The sequence below is a fragment of the Notolepis coatsorum genome (assembly GCF_963971535.1).
Source record: "Notolepis coatsorum genome assembly, chromosome: 20".
NCBI classification, from domain to species: domain Eukaryota; kingdom Metazoa; phylum Chordata; class Actinopteri; order Aulopiformes; family Paralepididae; genus Notolepis; species Notolepis coatsorum.
Window position 1 is genome coordinate 36149677 of NC_140184.1, and position 19775 is coordinate 36169451.

General features: G+C 43.8%; 1 protein-coding gene across 1 annotated transcript in view; it reads left to right on the forward strand.

The window, feature by feature from the left end:
- cpeb1b (cytoplasmic polyadenylation element binding protein 1b) overlaps positions 1–746 on the forward strand; it is a gene marked incomplete at both ends in the record, with an annotated part of 41703 nt that extends 40957 nt beyond the window's left edge. The window contains 2 exons of the mRNA XM_084337102.1: positions 344–424; positions 636–746. Coding sequence (XP_084193228.1) covers positions 344–424; positions 636–746 — 192 coding nt within the window. The remainder of the gene's footprint in view (positions 1–343; positions 425–635) is intronic.
- Between the last annotated feature and the right edge of the window lie 19029 nt (positions 747–19775).

Sequence of the window (19775 nt, forward strand, 5' to 3'; positions counted from 1 at the left end):
GAACAGCCAGGCTCTGCGAGCTGCAGGGAGTTAAATTAATTACATTTCCTGATTTTTATAGATCTTTTTTTTTTGGTCAGATTCTGGACTGAAGCCTGATGCAGATGTTTTTACTCCTTTTGGCTGTTTGTGGGACACAATGGCCTAATGGCCAATAGATTGCTAATGCCAGTCAAATATTTTCTGGGTTCTTGGTACCTTACTGCTATGGTAATAAGAGTGCTCATTTAATAAGATGTTTAGAAGCAGAATCTGTCCTATAGCTGTGATCCATCAACGGCAGTAGCAGCTTTGTCAGTGTGTGGTTTTGACAACTGAGAAACATGGCTGTAATACTCCTCAGGTCCAGATTGACCCCTACCTGGAAGACTCTATGTGCCAAGTGTGCAGTCGCCAGGCTGGGCCTTTCTTCTGCAGAGACCAGGTAAGACACTTGCATGATTTATCACATAGCTACACTATTGATGATCATGAGATGTCTAGATTATAATCCAGGCTTCAATGTTTGATCAAGTGGCTTTTTAGGCACTATACATACATTTTAAAATAACTTTAATTATAATTTTTTTTTAAATAAACATCAATGATTTGTCTATGGCACACCGTATGCTTAGCCCATGTGTATTGGTTTCTAGGCCTGCTTCAAGTACTACTGCCGCTCCTGCTGGCACTGGCAGCACTCGATGGAGCTCCTGAGCAACCACCGGCCCCTGATGCGCAACCAGAAGAATAGGGACTCCAGCTAGAGCGGAGGGGCCCAAGGATGCAGAGGGCTACAGAAGAGCCCCACACCTCACGGGACACGGCTGCCCGCCAAGCAGAGCACGAGTGCCGGCCACCTTCCCATAACCTGGGAGGGAATGATGGCACTTCACCAGGAACTGGGGAAAACACTAGAAAAAGTTCACTATTGCACTTGCTACATTTTTGCTGTTTACTTGTTCACAATGGCACTATGCACAGTGACCTTGTTGGGATTGACAAGGGCCCCCCACACTTTATGCATTTTCCCAGACGGAAAGATGGGCATCAGGTCGGGGTTCAGAAGTAGATGAAAATGCCTTGATTTTTTTTATTTTTATTTTTTTTTTTTTTTTTGTTTCACATGCGTGATTGCTCTTACATTTGCAACACAAGTCTCATTGCCGTTCGTTGGCAAATGCCATACAGTGCCTTTAAATAGTTTTTCCCCCTCCCTCCCTCGCCCCCCAGTTGGCCAACTGTTTTTCCTGTGCAAGCCAGCTGGTGTTTTTTACTTTGAAATGCAACTGGTTAAATGAAGCCCAAATCATCTGACATTTTTATGTGATTTTTTACTAATTCTTACTCAAAACGGTTTTAAGTCATGACATGGAAATTTTGAACAGCAAAGATTTGGTGACTTTTTAATTTCCCCCATCCCCCATTTTTCTCAATCCCCATATTTCTCTGGGGGCTATTTTTTTTTTTTATAATTTTTTCTTCCTTTACCTTCCTGATGGTCTACTGAACGGTCACCTAAGGTGTTGAAGCATTCATTTGCTTTGTCTTATCGGTCCAGTTTTTAAAATTTAAGCGTGGACCTTGCTGGACACTGCTTCAACTGGGTTTCCATCACATTTTTGATGGATCTTACTGAGACTACAATGAACAGTGACATTTTGATTGTACATAGTTTTATTGTTGCACTTCTTTATTTGCACTTTAGGAGGGGTGGCAGTGGTTTTTAATCACTTTTGTACATCAGCAGAGAGGCAGGTATTGTCTTGGGTGCATGCCCAGTTGCCAACAGCTGCTTTTTTGTAATGTAAGAACTTCCACTTAACTGAAAAAGAGAAAATGTAGCCTGCCCAGAGCTTGAGTAGACCCTACTGCAGAATCCCCCCCTGCTTACTTAACCCCATATTGCCTTCCTGTTCCAGTTGGACATAAAGACATAGTATTGAGCTGTGTGCCAAAGACGATGCGTCTTTTTATTTTTTCCATCCGGTTTCTCATGCTGAGCTTGTTGTCTTTAGCCCAGCTGCTTTTTAGAGTTTTGAAAGTCTACCTCATTGTGGTCTGCCAAGTTTGCTGCTACTTACAGATGTGGAGTATGTTCAGATTGGGCACAATAAAGGTGTTTGAGCATTACCTTTACTGCATCTAGCCTCTTTTTTAAATGTGTATTCTTTTATTTGAAGTGTGTTGTCTTGGGGATCTATGTGTTGTCTTGGGGATCTATGAATAACCTTATTTCCTTTACTGGAGGTGTTCTTTGAGGGTCCTCGTATGTTAAAAAGGACACCAAGCACTAAAATACCTACATTTATGCCATGCTGAAGTAGTTAGTCCAGAGTTAAGGATCATGCTGAACACCTGTACAAAGTTAACAAATTATTCTCTTGGGAACCTTTCTTGCACCAGTCTTTACATTGTTTCTTCTGAAACTGAGAGGTGGATGGCTTTTCGTGTCCTGATTCTCCCCGCTTTCAGTTCAAAGGTGACAACGGCATCCAATGTGTGGATATTTCTGCCCATTTAAAGGTGTCTGTTTTTTTTAGGTAGTTTAAAATCCATAGTATACAGTAGGACATCTAGAACCGTACTGTACGAGTTATGTTGAACAAAGGCCCCTGCACCTTCAGGGAACTGTCAAGACTGTTCTTCCAATGGTGGGAAGCAGTGCAGGGTGCGGTAAAGTAACTGCTAGAAATTTAGTTGTGTTTTTGCTAATTAATGAAGATGTTTAAATTCACATATTTGAATTGGCGCAGCTAAACTCTTAAGGGATTCATCTTAAAGGTGCAATAATCTTCGTCCAGGATTTTAAAAAATTTCTAAACTCCGTATGACCACCTGCCATCACAATGTCTCCATGAATGAGACCTTCTAGGTTCGTAAAATGTATTGATGTCGGATTATTGCAGATTTAGCCTAACCCGTTTCCAGAGTAACCACTCCACGTACAAAAAGGCTGTTTGATTCACTGGGTTTGATTTTATCCATGCCTGGATCCAGGCTCTACACCAGTGCCAATTTGGAGATAACACTACAATTAACAAAATGGCTGCCATGTGTCGGACCATATGTCTTCTGCCATAGAAAAAACGATTTGACTATTCATTGTAATACATGTTTATGTTAAAATGTTCTACCATTTCAGTGTTCTATTCATCATCATTAGGTGTCTTCTTCGTTCCGAAGGTTGCCTATCACTCCAACCCATTCTGTCCCCACTTCTTCTCTTCTCTCCGACTCTGTCTCCGCCTCTCACTCCGCTCCAATCACACGTTGTCTACCCAGCCTCTTCTTGGTCTTCCACTTCCTCTCTTTCCATCCACCTTCCCCATCACCACCTTCTTGAACATCTCCCCACTGGATCCTCTCAGAACATGCCCACACAACTCCATCTTTCTCTTTTTCAACCTCTCCAGCAGCTGTCCTCCTTGCATATCCGCTCTTCTCAGTACCTCCTCATTCTTGATCTTATCCTTCCATGTTATCTTCAGCACCTTCCTCAGCGTCCACATTTCAAAAGAGTATCATCCTCTTTGCCTCTTCATTCAGTGTCCATGCTTCTGCTCCGTATGAAAAGACTGACATAACATACGTTTCCAAAATCCTGGTCTTCGTTTTCCAACTTATGTTTCTTCTCAATAATTCTTTATGGTTCCAGAATGTGCGCCCTTTGCAATGTCCATGTTGGCTCTTCCACCTTCACTGATCCAGCTTCCAAGGTACATGTACTCCTTCACTTGTTCAAGTTTTTCTCCAAACGGTTCCTGGTGTTTTTTTCAATGATCATTACTTTAGTTTTCTTTGTTTAGCGACGTTCCATAGTTTTTGCATTTGACAATCAGCTTATTTATCATGTCCTGTAGATCTTCTTGACAGTTACAGACTATAGCAGTGTCATCCGCGTATCTTATATTGGTGATGTTCTCTTCGCCAAGTTTTACTCCTTTCCCTCCTCTCAGACCTTTTTTCATCAGTGATTCACTGTACATATACAGGGCAGGGGCGGAGCTAGGGGGTGGCTACCTGGGCTCAAGCCCCGGATGTATTCTGAAAAGCCCCGAATCTATTTAAAAAAAAAATAAAAAAATGTTTTTTTTTTTTTTTTTTTTTTTTTTTTACAATTCATCATTGTTACATGAAAATATGTTTGCACCAGATTTAGCAGAAGCTAATTTTCATCTGTGGTCTATCCAGCTGCTAACTGTATTTGAGTGAGTTAAGTCTTGGTGTTATGGTAGACTCAGACCTAAGCTTTAAATCACAATCAACAAGTTGACAAACTTAATTCTTCCACCTTAGAAACATAGCTAAAGTACGGCCATTTATAAATCAAAAGGACGCTGAAAACCAGATCCATGCCTTTATCTCAAGCCAACTCGACTACTGTAATGCACTCCTTACCGGCCTCCCGAAAAAATACGATGATAACTATTTTATTGCAATGCACTATTGCATTATTTTATTCTATTTTACTAACAATTTTATTGCACTGCACTATTTTACTTTGTATCAGTGAATCATAGACGCCTGGCCATAAGGGCATTCAGAGCATCTCTGCTCTCCCACTATTGAACTTGGGGGAGCAAAGGTATGATCTTGCTCCACCACTTTTTGATTATATGAAAAATATGATGTATCCCCCCCCAATATATAAATCTAACCATAACTACGTTATGGTTAACTGAGTTTTATAGTGAAAAGAGCAGCTTTATTGGTCAAGATTGAAGGCTCTATATTGCAGGAAATTGCACGTACAGGTTAATTAAATTAAAAAAAAATCTGTCGTGGAGGGGGTCGTGCCTGACCCCCTACAAACCACCCCTTGCCTGCCCAAAAAAAATAAAAAAAAAAAAAAAGGGGGGGGGGGGGGGGGGGGGGGCATCTGGGCTAAGCCCCGGATCTCCTACAATCCTAAATCCGCCCCTGATACAGGGGACAAGGGACTAAACACGTTTCACTGTAAAGGAATGTGAATCACTACCCACTTTCAAAACCACTCAAGGGACACCTACGGGGAGACTGCAATTCGAAACTGGCCCCTGTAAATGTCCTAACCCAACCCCCTCCAATGTACAGTAATTTACCTAGTATGGTTGTCAATATTCCAATGTACAATTGTGCTTGTTTGTACAGTGTGTCCCCCCCCAATGTACAGTTTTGCTTGTTAGTGTTTCTCCCCCTCCCCCCAACCACCTCTAATGTAAATTACCCAGTATGGTTGTCAATATCCCAATGTACCCAACCCCCCCCCACCCAACCTCCTCCAATGTACAGTTTCTACGTCAAATGTAGACTTTTTCTATCTCTTCTAGACTAATTCATGTGTCTGATGTTCTGTTCTGGTCTTTGTATAGTGTTTCCACATACTCCCATCTATTGATTATTTCTTTCTCGTCAAGGAGCAGTTTTCCTTCTTTGTCTCTGACACCTTGGGTTGTTTTTTTCCTCTTCCTTGTTAGTTGTTGGATCTTGTTGTACATGAGAGGGTTGTGCTTCTTGTCTAGATCTTCAATTTCCTTGCATTTTTCTTTGTAATACTTCTCTTTTGCATCTCTACACATCTTCTGTACTTTTCGTTTTGCTCCGTTGTATTCAGTTTTTCTGTCCGCATTCTTAATGTCTGCTCTCTTTTTCATCTCATCCAGAATTGAATGTATGTAATGGTAATGTAAATGAGATTTAATTCGTGAAAGAGAAACTATTTTTAAATAAAGTATATGGCTCCACTTCCATGTAACACAAGGTGCCTCTCTCTTATCTAGAAACATAGCCCTGCCCAACCCGAATTACTTCCTACCTTTAAACGAGCCCCCCCCCCCCCCCCCTAATTTCAGTAGCTCTCATATCGCACGCACCTCCGGAAAAGGAGGCGAAGTTGCTTTGATTTATGACTCCAAGGTCAACTTTCTCTCCGACTCAAATTGTACGTTTTCCTATTTTGAGGTGTTCCTGAAGGATAGGAGGTTCTCCCCTATCAGAAAGTGTGGTGGTCTGGTTTCTACCTCCACTGCATCCTGTAATGGCTGTCCTTTATCGTCCTCCAGGTGATTTTAACATTCACTTCAACAAAATTCTGGATCCCTTAAATAAGGCTTTTACTGACATCATTGACTCTTTTGGTCTTGTTCAAACCGTTCACCAACGCACTCACGTGGTGGGAACACCGGGCCTTGACTTAGTCCTAGCCCGTGGTCTCTGTGTCAGACTTGACCGTCTCTCCTTCCTGCCCTATCAAACCATTACATTACCTCAACTAATTTGAAGTTGATTTGGCGGTTTCTCGCCCAGATAGTGTGGAATCCTACACTATCTGTGAATTGAAAATGGGGGACCCTGATGTAAACAAGACAAACGTCTTTCTCTGGTCTGCATCCCCTTAACAATTGTATGATTGATTGATTGAACGTTGTTAACAGATTGCAGAATGGGTGCAATACAGTACAGCTCAATACACACAATTGTTAACACATTCCCTGGCAGGCCGGACTGGGGAAATAATTCATACCGGGAGATATAGCGCGAAATATAGCCCCAATCAGGCCACTTTTTAAGCGGGGGGTCTGGGGGTCCCCCACCAGGAATTTTTTTGTTACAAATACTTAATTTCCTGCATTCTGGTGAATTTGAGTGCATGTGAATCACAAACTAATGAGCCAACAATTGCTTAGTACAATGTACTGTTATGGACCTCAAATAAAACGGTTGTGGCACTAGCAATGCTACTCTCTCCACCTTCAAAAAGAAAAAAGCAAGAGCACAACATATTTTTCTATTTACTATTATAATACAGTTAACCACTCTCTCCTGTAAGGGCCTTTTCTTTTTTTGTTTTATCCCTCTCTCCTCCACCCTTTCTCTTTCTTCCACTGTCCATCTTGACATCAACGTTAATTGACTTTCGCTCTACTGTATCTCTCCCGAGTCCCTCACTACCTGGCTCATTGCCTGGCTGTTATTCTGCATCTGAGTGCCGTCTGCCATTCCATTCGCCGCCTCCGCTGTCAATCAGTTGTATCGCCTGGTCCCGCCTCCACCAATCACAAGCGTCAGCACGGCTCCATTGTGTGTGTGTGTGTCTGCGTGAGGGAGAGAGAGTCGGATAGTTCTCCAACTCTGTCGCAGACAGTGAAATCCTGGTTGTTCCCCACCCACCTAGGTTATCTAACATCTAACTATCGCGCCGCGCCGCCGCCACAACTAGAAACAATGGCCTGGCAATTATTTTTTATTTTTTTTTTTTTATATAATTTTTTTTTTTTTTGTGTGCAGGCCAGGCCACCGGGAAAACTCCCGGTGCTCCCGATGGCCAGTCCGGGCCTTTTTACCTTTACTAAGCCGGCACATTAAAGTAAACACAAAGAAAATAATAAACAAAATCCCCCCGTTAGAGCGCCCTGTCATGGCTGGAGAACGTAGTGGCCCAAAACAGGACAGCCCCTTCACTCGGTCCCGAGCATGTAACCAAAATAAACAGTTAAATGCTCCAAAGCGCGGCAGGTGCGGAATGTACCTTTACTCGAATCGCCCGTGCGTGAGGGTCTATAGACGAAGTGCTGGTTAGCCCCGCATAGCAAAGGTCTAGGGTTATTTGGCCGTAAAAAGGTCCCGAGAAACAGTCACCTGTGATACTTAGAAGGGGGCTGGTCTGGTGGTCAGCAGGTAGCAATGTTGTGAATGTCCAGTAGAATCCCTCGTGTCCGAATCCTCCAGCTGCTGGAAACCGGCGACACGACGTGCTGAGCTAAAAAGGCTAGTGCACTATACTTTAGCTAAGCTAATAGCCGAAATGGCTAGCCTGACTCCCCGACTGTACGTTCTAATACGCAACACTTTAACATTCATCTTCACAGTCCTTCTGCCGAACGTCCTCTTCGTCTTGGCGTAACCTAATCACTATATTTGGTATTGATAAGCTTACGGCACGCAGCGTTACTTCTTCTGCTCCGGTGCACAATTGGTATTTTCCGTTTTTCAAAAGTAGAATGCTCGTGGCCAACACGTCCACTCGCTCCCGTGGATAGCGCCGAAGAGACCCTGCACATGTGGCTCTTCGTGGATACCGGTCCTCTTTGCATCTCTCTACCGACTACCCGACTGACGCCAACCAGCTCCCCCTAGTGTTAGTCCTCCCACAATGCTTTGCCGGGCACAAAAGTAAACGGGTCATTGAAACAGTTATAATGAACACAGTCAGACACATTCACGTGTCTACACTAGGTTGTCAAAGTGGGCAGGGTGAGGTGGGTTCTAGGAGTAAGGTCAAGCAGTAGTCTGACCAGTTTGTTTTGTGATGTTTGTAATTTAGTTTTTAGCGCCTTTGAGGTGCTTTGGTACCATGAGGTGCAAGCATAGTCGGACTCGTAGTACCCTTGAATGAGTGCTCCTGCCAGAGTCTTCAGGGTATTCTTGTTTACCAGAGAGGAGATCCGGTACAAGAATCTAGTTCGTTGATTGACTTTTTTTATTACATTGGATGCCATTTTGTCACAGGAAAGATTTGACAATATTGTCACCCATTGTAACTGAGAAGCCGTCGGTCTTGCTGAGTTTGTTATTTGAACCGAAGAGAATGGCGAGCCAGAATCAGCGAGCCAGGTGCAGATTTTGCCTAGTTCAGAGCTGAGGGTTTTTTCAACCTGTAACTTGTTCTTGTCAGAGACCAGCAGGGAGTCGTCCGCGAACAGGAACAAGTTGCAGTCACAAGCTGACGACATGTTATTTGCATAAATTAGGAACAGTAGCGGTCCTAGTATGCTTCCTTGTGGAACACCACAGCTCACTGTGAGGGGGGGGGGGGGGGGTAGAGTACCATTTACCTCCACCATCTGTTCTCTCCCCTCCAGGTAGGATTGCATCCAGCTCACTGATAGACTATCAAAACCAATTGCTTTCAGCTTGTCTTTGGTCCAGAATGAAATTGAAGAGAATGAAGATAACACAGATATATATTATATCCACAACCCATGCGTTTTCATTTAACTATCAGTGGGAAATTACCATCTGTACACAACATTGTTGTGTATGGAACTTAATCAATACGCCCTCTCGCTCACTGTGTGAATATTGCAAACAATGATCTGCTTGTGTTCAGACATGGGGGCGGGTTGTAATTACGAGGATTCAGGACTAGGAGCTGGGAGGGTAAACTATGTGTGGAATAATTAGCATATAATGTTTGTGTTCAGACATACACCCCCTCCGATTAATGTGCGACTAAGACCAGGAGTCCAGTGCATGTCTGAAAGGGGCTATAGAGACAGAGCACGAGTCAAAAAAAAACCATGCCCTCCCGGAGGGGAAACAATAGACCGCTTACGGGTATTTTCTGGCTGCTCCGGAGTCTTCAGTCTTTGCTGCAGCTATAGGAAAATGAATGGACTATTAATATATCGCTCCTAGCTTTGTCTGTGGTTCATCATCATGCAGCTGTGGCGTGAACAAAGCCGTCTATAATATATTTCTCTCTGTGATAAGGCAGTGGATGTTGAATTTTAAGCGGCAGTTTAAAAATAATCACTAGCCAAAATTAGCATTGCAGATCAGGTCATCTGACATCAGTGCATTCTCTGCAACATCCTGTAATTTAGGGTTAGCAATTTAGAATAACTTTTTTTTAATGTTAATGTAGCAGGGTGGATTATCCTTGCTTTATGGGAGTGGTTGTACACGGCCACCTGGTAGCGGGATGCAGCAGAGCTGAGTCTAGCTGGATCCCAGACTGTAGGCCAGGAATGTCGAAGTGGAGGTCGAGCAGCAGGAGCGGATGGGGGCTAGGATTCACTGACCTAGGGATGGTACTCTGGTCCTTCTTGCCCTCCAGGGCGATCAGCAGTAGCTCCCCACACACCCCCACTTCCCCCAATACTTCCTGAGCCCTCCCACACCTGATGGCAGTAAGATGGATGATGTTTTCGCTCCCCAAAGCAGTACCCTTCCTTAATGATCTGTAGAGACCTTTAACAATGAACTATAATAATGCAGGACCTGCTCAGAGGTCTTTAATTGGCATTGGCTATTATCCACAACACACACACACACACCGGAACACACACGCATGCATTGTCTGTAGGATCGCTGATGCGATTCGTCTCTGCGATTAACCCATCCCGTCGTCCTTCCCCCCCAAGGGCAGCCGGGAGCAGACAGGAGTCAACGTGAGCCGCGCCAGGGGACCAATCCAAGTGCTCCTGTCCGTCTTCGTCAAGGACGCCATAGCGTTAGCGATCTGTTGTTGTGCATGTTTTTCCATTGGGTTTATCTTATCGGGGGGGAAACCCTTGCGAGCACGGGGAGAACATGCAAACTCCACACAGAAAGGCCTGGGAGATACCCCACCTGGGTACCTGGCATCATGGAAACCTGGTCCCCAAGCGGGAATCGAACCCTGGACCTTCTTGCTGTGAGGCGACAGTGTTAACCACTACACCACCATGCCGCTATAGGCAGGGGTGGGGAAAGGGTTAAATAATAATGAGCATTACCCGGGCAGAAAAGGGTTAAGACAACAGACTCAGTAACAGACACACACAGTGCTCCCATTCAGTGTTCTTTAGTGAAGTCTGATTCAAGTTACAATTAATTACAGTCTGATTCAAGTTATTTACGCCCTGGGCACCTAGTGCTCTCGCTCTGTAACACCGACTAAAGTGCTTCCCACACTGGGCTAGACACAGTAACAACACCTTCCCTTTAAGGGTTTATATATACTGTTCCACTACTCCGTAGGTGGGGGGAGAGGGGAGGAAGAGGGAGAGGGATAATGGGGTTACTGAATGGGAATTTTATAAAGGAACACACATTATTATTACACTCAAAAGAAATTAACAGTGGGCCCACATTTAGCAAATAAAGTCTTATCTAAAGCCGGCTTGAAATGGTTGGGGCGCCCCTATACACTGCTCTCCAGCGTTCGTTCAAAGCACAGTTTATCTTCACTCTTACAGAGCCTGCGCCACACAGTGGACTGTCTACCGAACACGTTTCAACACTCAGAGCACCGCTGATACTTATCCAAGATGACGGGCCCAACCTCAGCACTACTAGTCCGGATGCTAAGATGGCAGACGGAGATCCCGCGATAACAGCCAGCGGGGCGGAGTAGACGCTGGGGCAGGTGATGCTGGGCAACGGCTTGGAGAGGCTGGAGAAGCGTGCAGTGTAGTGGCGTCCTCTGCTGGGCTGAAGAGGTGGGCCGGCGCGTGTGCTAAACTGTGGTACTCGCCTAAACACAGCTAAACTGTGGGTCGTTTTGAACCCTCCTGCTATGACGCCTATACACAGCTAACGCAAGGTGGCCAATGTCTACCACCTGATCTTCGGCGATGCTCGCCTGTTGATTCCTTCACAGTGTCTCTGGCACATGAACCAAACGCTAAGCTACCGCAGATATTTCTAGGATAACTCGTTGTGGAACTGAGTTTATCTGGCGCATTAATCAAACGCTCAACTACCGCATGTATTTCTAGGATAACCCGTTTTGTAGCTGAGTCTGTTCCTCGCATGCTGACTCGCTGGTGCTCCTCATTCAGACGTCCTCCTTCCTCCGTGTAGAACGCCGAAGAGGAAGTTCCTCTCTGCTGCACTTGGCGTTGAACTCATTCTTCTTCGCCTGATGTCCTTCCTGCCCAGCGACCACCACCGCCCCCTGCCGGCACCTGTAGTCCTGTCTCGTTATGAAACGCCAATGTTTTGAAGAAGGAGAATCAAAGAGCAGCAAGTTAATAGTCAATGTCGGGGGGGGGGGGGGGGGGGGGGTGATCAAGAGCGGTCAACTGGTTACAACGTCCTCGTGAACACAGGAAATGCAAAAGATTACCGTTAGCCACCCTGAATAATAACCAGACATATTCAGGTGGCTACATTAACAAAACATAAAATCCTTTGGTGAAACACAATTTTCCCATTAACCCTACATGCAGTATCAAGGACAAATTGACTGGTAAATGGGAAAGGCAAAGACATTAGGTTTTAGGTGGGGGGGGGGGGGGGGGGGAATGCACCGGGGCTGGCTCCCCATTGCTGCACGAATCCGCTTCAAGGCCCTCGACCTAGCATACCGTGCGGCAAAGGGAACCGCTCCCGCCTACCTCCGGTCAATGGTCTCTAACTACACACCCTCAAGACCCCTACGCTCTGCATCTTCTGGCCGCCTCAGACCTACTCCTATCCAAGCTCCGGGAGGGTCATCAAAGAGAAGTCGCCTATTCTCAGTCCTTGCCCCACAATGGTGGAATGAACTACCCACCCCAGTTAGGACAGCCGAATCACGTCCAATCTTTCGCCGTCGACTAAAGACGCACTTCTTCAACCATTATCTGAATAAAAAAAAAAGAAATTAAACTAAAAAAAAAAAAGATTATCTAACCCTAACTAACCGTACTGTCATGCACTTGTCCTAATAAACTAACCTACACACTGTAGCACTCAACACTTTGATGAACATTGTTGCTCAGCTGATAGAGTTGTGCCCTTCCTGATGGCTTGTCGTACAGAACTTGTAAGTCGCTTTGGATAAAAGCGTCAGCTAAATGACTAAATGTAAAATGTAAATGTAGTCATAATAACATGAACGCGTGAGAGGTCTATTGGTGCAGTAATATGCAACCTAACAAAATGCCCATAGCTAGTAAAAAATATACCAGCATTAAAGGATTATTGTTGCAACCTGTGTCTACCAGAGAGCAAGGTATATTGATAAACAATATACTGTCAATATCTCCAGGTTAGACACACTCCAGGAGGGAGGAAAAGTAGCAAACATTATACTATAGCTTTCTGATTTATCTTTCAATGCTTACCATGACTTACAGCAGTTTCCCCATTCTTACTGCTGATGCCTCACATGTATTGCCCATATCCACCTTTCTCTTTATTGTCTATTGTTATTGTTATACTAACTTTAACAATATAAACTTGGAGGCTTGACTTGACTTAAACCCTTTTGCTCTTTGGGGAGCATAGGTCATTCATGAACTCTCTCCAGCTGGTTCGGTGTTGGGCGGTTTTCTTTGCTTCCTTCCATGATGTTCTTTCTTCTTTGAGATCCGCCTTTGTTAGATAGATAGATAGAAACTTTATTGCCATTTCAACACTGTTGATTGGGATTTGTCTTGGTGCCACGTACAGTACAGACAATGTTAAAAACATACAATATAAAAACACAAGAATACAATATAAAAACACAAGAGTACAATATAAAAACACAAGAATACAATATAAAAACACAAGAGTACAATCCCCACAATAAAGAGTTTTACACAAACAATTAAAAAGAAAAAATGCTACAATACCTAAAATAAATTGCTCAGTGTACCAGTTTTAAAGTGCATATTGCCTTAAAGTGCATGTTGGCTGGTGCTAGCCCTTGTTGTGCAAAGTGCCTGTACATTTGTACTCGAGTTCAGGTGACGGACAGCCTCGGGATATGTACTGTTTTTAAAACGGGATGTCCTGCACCTGAGACTTTGGAGTCTTCTGCCAGAGGGAAGGGGGTTAAAGAGGTCGTAAACAGGGTGAGAAGGGTCTCTGATCACCTTTTCCCCTTTCCGCCGGATTTGTGTGGCATAAATGGAGGCCACAGAGGGGAGCTCACAGCCGATGATTTTTGACGCTGTGCGTACAGTACGTTCTAAATGTCCCCTATCATGGACGGTGGTGTTTCCGTACCACACAGTCAATGAGAAGGTAAGGACACTCTCTACAGTGGCTCTATAAAAACTGAGCATCGCCTCCCTGGACACGCCAAACTTTTTAAGCTGGCGCAGGGAGTGGAGCCTCTGGTGGGCTTTGCTAATTATGAGGCTGGTGTTAACTTCCCATTTTAAATGATCACATATGGTGATGCCGAGGAATTTGAAGCTGTCCACTATGGCTGGGCGATATGGCCTAAATATGATATCACGATATTTTCTGACCTTTCGGCGATACACGATACACATCACGATGTTTTTCTTTTTTACCCCAAACAATTCATTATGAGGCTTACCAAGACAGTATTTGAGTTTGCAAGCCAACATTAAAGACAAAATAAAATACCCATGCATTTAGCATTTTTATATTAGATTTAGATTATTAGATTATATATTGCATATGAGATATTATATGATTTAGATATGAAATATGATGAATTGAAAATGGGGGACCCTGATGTAAACAAGACTAAAGTCTTTCTCTGGTCTGCATCCCCTTAACAATTGTATGTATTGAGCTGTACTGTACCCATTCTGCAATATGTTAAAGTTTTAAATCAATCAATCAATAAATAGCATTTTAGCATTTTTATGAAACTACTGTATATATGTATGTCTCTAAATGTTTTGATGAATTGAAAATGGAGGACCCTTATGTAAAAAAGCCGAAAGTCTTTTTCTGGTCTTCATCCTCCTGTACTGTATTGTACCCATTCTGCAACCTTTTAATACAGTTTTCATTCATTCAGATTCTGACGGAAACATAATCATTTTGATTGACAGTCGAGTCTGCCAATGACGTCACACCGCTTGCACCCGCCCTGCTGTTCTTAGCACCAATCGGCAAGCGTTATTAGTTTTTGACTTCCTGAATGTCCCGTGTGCTGAACATCAACAAAGCTACTAACGTTAGCTCCCCGCGGCCGTCGAGTAGGAGACCAGTGCTTCACAGGATGACTAAATGAGGCATAATGATTTTACTACAACGAATGTTATAATAAAAGCCTTTCCATACATCTGTCTGATTGAAAACTTTATTAACAGACCGCGGAATGGGCATATCTCAGCACAGGCTGAGATATGAACGAGTAACGTGTGGACAGATTGACGCGACACAATCCTCTTGGGCAAAACATCACGATATCCACGATACGTTGAAAAAGTGTATCGTTAATGAACTGTACCCGATATTTATATAATATCGTCATATCGCCCAGCCCTACTGTCCACCCTCTCCACCTGCTGGCCGTTTATGTACAGAAGAGGGTGGACTGCCTCCCCGCGCCGGAAGTCAACTATACTCCATCTTCACCAATGATCTGCCTCTATGTGTGAAAAATGTAAACACAGTTATGTATGCCGATGACACTACTATGTATGTATGGACTTTTACTTTTTTTCTTTACTTTTTTTTTGCATTTTTACAGCGTTTTCCTGGTCACGCAGGACCGACAGAACGGGAGGAGAAGTAGGGAAGACATGCGGCAAATGGTCACCGGGTGTGGGAAGCGAACCCGGGACGACCGCTTCGTGACTCAGCGCGCTATATGGTGTGCTACTGGAGCGCCCCTGGACTTTTACTTTTAAATCGACATTTTACAATTTTACACTTATAGGGAGGTGTAGTCTGACATCACTTTAGTTTCCTGCGCGGTCCACCCGTATAGAGATTTATCATTGGGAAAATGTATTATTGGCTATTATAATAATTCTGCCTCATGAACATTGGCAAGCTTTCCATTTTTGCACACAATGAGTTCCCTTCTATCACTAACATGATTGTTTAACCAGTGTTGTGGCTATGTTAGTGAAGAATATGTTTAAGTATATTTGGCCACATCCAGCTTGTCTGTGATGAGAGTGTTTTCTGTCTTTATGTTTGTAAACCTGGTTTTTAGTTTTTTGCTGCAGCTTAGTTTGTTGTTGAGTAATTTCCAAAGTTCACAGGGTTTGTTTTTGTTTTCCTCAGTTTTGTCATTGATGCATTCTTTTTTGCTGAACATGGTGTTTCTTAGTCTGTTTCTTTGTATTTTGAGTTCATCCACGTGGGCTTGGAGAACACTGTTTGAGCTTTTGGCAAGCTTTGTCTGACTTTTATGAAGTTCAGAGCATTTTTTGTCTCTGGTTTTCATTAGCGGTCAGTATTTCAGAGTGCATCCATGGTTCAGCATGATTTTTAACCCTGGTGGTTCTTAGGTGGGCCATGTTGTTAAGTATTGTTGTGAATTTGGTTTTGAATCCAAGCCATGTTTCTTCAACTAGTGTACCACTGAGCTCATCTGACCAGTCCAGGTTCTCCAGTTCTAGGTTAAAGGCCTCTCTAGAGTAGGTTTTGAGGTCCCTAGATGTGACTGTTTTGTGACAGCCGGCCTTTTGTTTTAGCTTTTTGCGGGTACAGAATATCATATAATGATCACTTAACCCGCATGCTATCACATGGACATCATGGACTTGTACAGTTATGAAACTGGTATCCAGAGATGTGTCTACTCCACCTCCACTTTGCCATTAGGACCTATGAAGTCTGCCATATTGGAATTTTCATCGTCATGAATTATTGGAAAAATACTTTTTCCCCTACTCCCCCTAACCTGTTCACCTGATTCTCACCAAACCGGCTGTGTGGAATCCGGGGATGAACATTTTAAAATGTATCATTTAGATAATTGATAGGCCAAACCATATGACCACAACATCCAATAAAACTTCGGAAAAATGTATGGTAAACAAGAAATTATTTGTTATATATTCATACTGGCCAATCGCGTCTCGCTCTGCCATTATAAGATGTCATCTCCTCGCACCTACTGTGCGCATGAAAAAATTGCACATGCACGTCACTTACACGTGACCATGCCTACTCCTGTGCGTGCCTACAAGACACAGGGAGTGGTCACGTCCACGCCCTCCCTTGTTTTTTTCCATCCGTGGATCTGCTCATTTACAAAATGAAATGCCACAAAAAATAGTATAGTATAACTTGAGATTGTATAATATAGCATTGTATAGCAGTGTACATAAAGACCCAGTGCCTCATCACAGGACCTAGCATGTCTTACCATGCTCTTGTAAAAACTCATGTACATACCGATATGCCCTACTTTTATTACTTGTATTATTGCACAAATGTCGTTCGCATCCTATTGGATTCTTACTATTGTATTATGCACAATCGTTGCGGGCAAGACCCCCCGCATTTCACTGTATACTTGTATGCCGTGACAAATAAAACTCTTGACTTGACTTGACTCATATGCATTTCAACCAGGTGGAACGTTATTATGAAGCAAAATGAGAAATTAAGCGATGTTGGACTTCGCTGGTAGTTCGCCAGCCCCCGGACCTTCTTCGGCGCGTCCAGACGGAACGTCAGCCCTTTTCCGATCTGTCCCCGATTCTGGCAGTGAACCGAGGGACTTCGCACGGCGTTCGGTGGTCGAGCTACGCCGCGCTCAGGTAGGGGCGAGCAAGTTTTAGTACTAGCGTTTTCACTACTGCTGGTTGTCCTGTGTGACGACAGGGCGGTGTGATGGCGCGGGGGGCTGTGTATTTGGATGAATGTGACACGTTGTTAAATGTCTTTCCATTTATCATGGCGCGCGCAGCTACTACTAATTCTGTTGCTTTTCGGAACGCTGCTCCCACGTGTGTTGTCCCGCCGGGGCTGTGTTCAGTTCCCACCGTTTAACCATTACACTGCTGTAGGTCAAACGGTATCTGAGGCTTGTGTAGCGTCCTGAATATTCTGCTAAGTATTCAGAAGTGCTGACTAACTGTTACTTTCCCTGTGTGTGTATAAAGTGTGATAAACAGTGTTCCTTTTGATATCTCGCCCGGTCTAATAACGAGGTGAGGTGCTACTCTTCTCCGGCTTCATTATGGATCACTAACATAACATTGAAGCATCTTTCTCCCGTGCTGAAGTGGTCCTATAGTGGGATCAGTTGCGGTTGCCAGCAGGGGGCAGTGGTGGCAGTGGTGGCAGGTGGAGCGGAGGAGAGAGGGAAGCAACGAGGAAGAGAGGATTACCTGGGAGCCAGAGCACCAGGAAGCTCTCTTCGGCAGTGAACTCGACCATGAACAGTCGCAACGGGCGTGTGCAGCACCGACCAGCATCGCTGGCTCCTCACAATGCAAACACGAAAATGTACATTACAGATTAACTGCAGAGAAAATTCCCAATTTATCGTCCCGGTCGAGACTAATTGGAAGCGGAGTGCAACGCATGCAAAGCTTGACCATATGTTTCTGTGTCTAATAAAGGTGCTGGCGATCTCAAAGCTCACATGGACACAGAAAAACATTACAAACAAAGCAGTGCGAGGCAAGAGTTTGATGGCAAAGTTGACCGAATTGATTGAAGCATGCAGCTATACAGAGAGAAAGAAAATAATTGAAAACTATTTTGATGCCTCAAAATGATGTTTTGGTTTGATAAGATGCTTGTTATGATACAATCATTCTAAGGATTATGTGTGTAATAAATTAGTTTAGTACACTAATTGCAACAAATCTGAAACTGCATAGTGCACTTTTAAATTAGTATCTTTGTGAGGTTACTGTTTTATAATTTACATTACATTGAAAAGATACAAAGATATATTTTTAAGCTGGATTTTCTAATACAGAAGAGGTATTATTTATAACATTACTTCATATTTTTCTTGTTATTTATTTTGTCCAGTAAGACTTGAAAATATATATTATTTTGTCATAGGTTGATTGTTATTTTCTTGAGATTTGTCAGATAGATTACTTTAGGCATAATACAGCATGTTGAGTAACTTTGGTTATAGAGAGATATTATTTTGTTATATAAAATAATATAAACAATAATTTTATATCCATACAGAGGAGGCATACTTTAAATATATTATAATGATAAGGCATCTTTGAGTAAACTTTGAGTATCATTAAGTATCTTGAGGCTGAAGGCAGTGTCCTCTTTAAAAAAAATCACAATATGGTCACCCTTGAAGTCGCATTATAATTCACTTAATAAAATAATGACGAGTCAGCCTCCTAAAAAGACAAAAGTTAGTGACACAACTCACACCGCCGCCGCCAAAGTAAGGACTTTGCTCTGTATATCGTCAATCAATGGTCAAATAAATATTTGATTAAGGAATATAATATGCCTTTTTGTATTATTTCTCGGTGTATCAGCAAAATTTGTATATTTTTATGTTAGACATTGAGGGAAATTAAGATTCTCAGATTTTTTACAAACCGCCGCTTATCATCATCATCATTTATTTATTTATTTATTCGTACATGGAATTACCACATTCCAACAGTACATATTCATATGCCAGCAGGGGGCAGTGGTGGCAGTGGTGGCAGGTGGAGCGGAGGAGAGAGGGAAGCAACGAGGAAGAGAGGATTACCTGGGAGCCAGAGCACCAGGAAGCTCTCTTCAGCAGTGAACTCGACCATGAACAGTCGCAACAGGCGTGTGCTCCGGAAGAGCCCCGTTGAAGGAGTGATGTTGAAGAGCCCCGTTGGACAGCGACGGGTGATAAGAAGTACTTGCTAGTTGACGTGTTATCCTAGAAGTACCAGCGATAGTGTGTGAGTAAGCGATACGGAACGAAGGACTAACGTCCATAGTTAACGGGTTATAGTAGTAAGTGTGCGTGTATTAGCATGCTGCTAACGGCTCCATCTGACTCCAGTAGACTACCGGGCGCGCGGCGCTGAAGACCGGTGGTACAGTCAGCCACGTTGCGTTAGTAGTACAACCGATAGCAGGAGGGTGCACTCAGACCCGCAGTTTAGCTGTGTTTAGGGTAGCCAAACAGTATTAGCTCGCGCGCCAGCATCAAACAACAGCCGCAGTGGACGTCTCCCCGACGCCACAGAGGACGCCTCTTCCCACCAGCAGAGGTCGCCACCACAGCACGCTCCTCCAGTTCACCACTGCCCATGCTGTTCACCCCAGCCCGCTGGCTGTGCTCGCGGGATCGCCCGACGCCATCTTGTCACCTGGACGAGAGGTGATAGGAGTGGGTCCGCCATCTTGGCTAAGTACGAACGGTACCTCGTGTGCCCACAGCAATGTCCATTCAAGCGAACGCTAACGACCAGTGTCTAAGGCAGGGGTGGGCA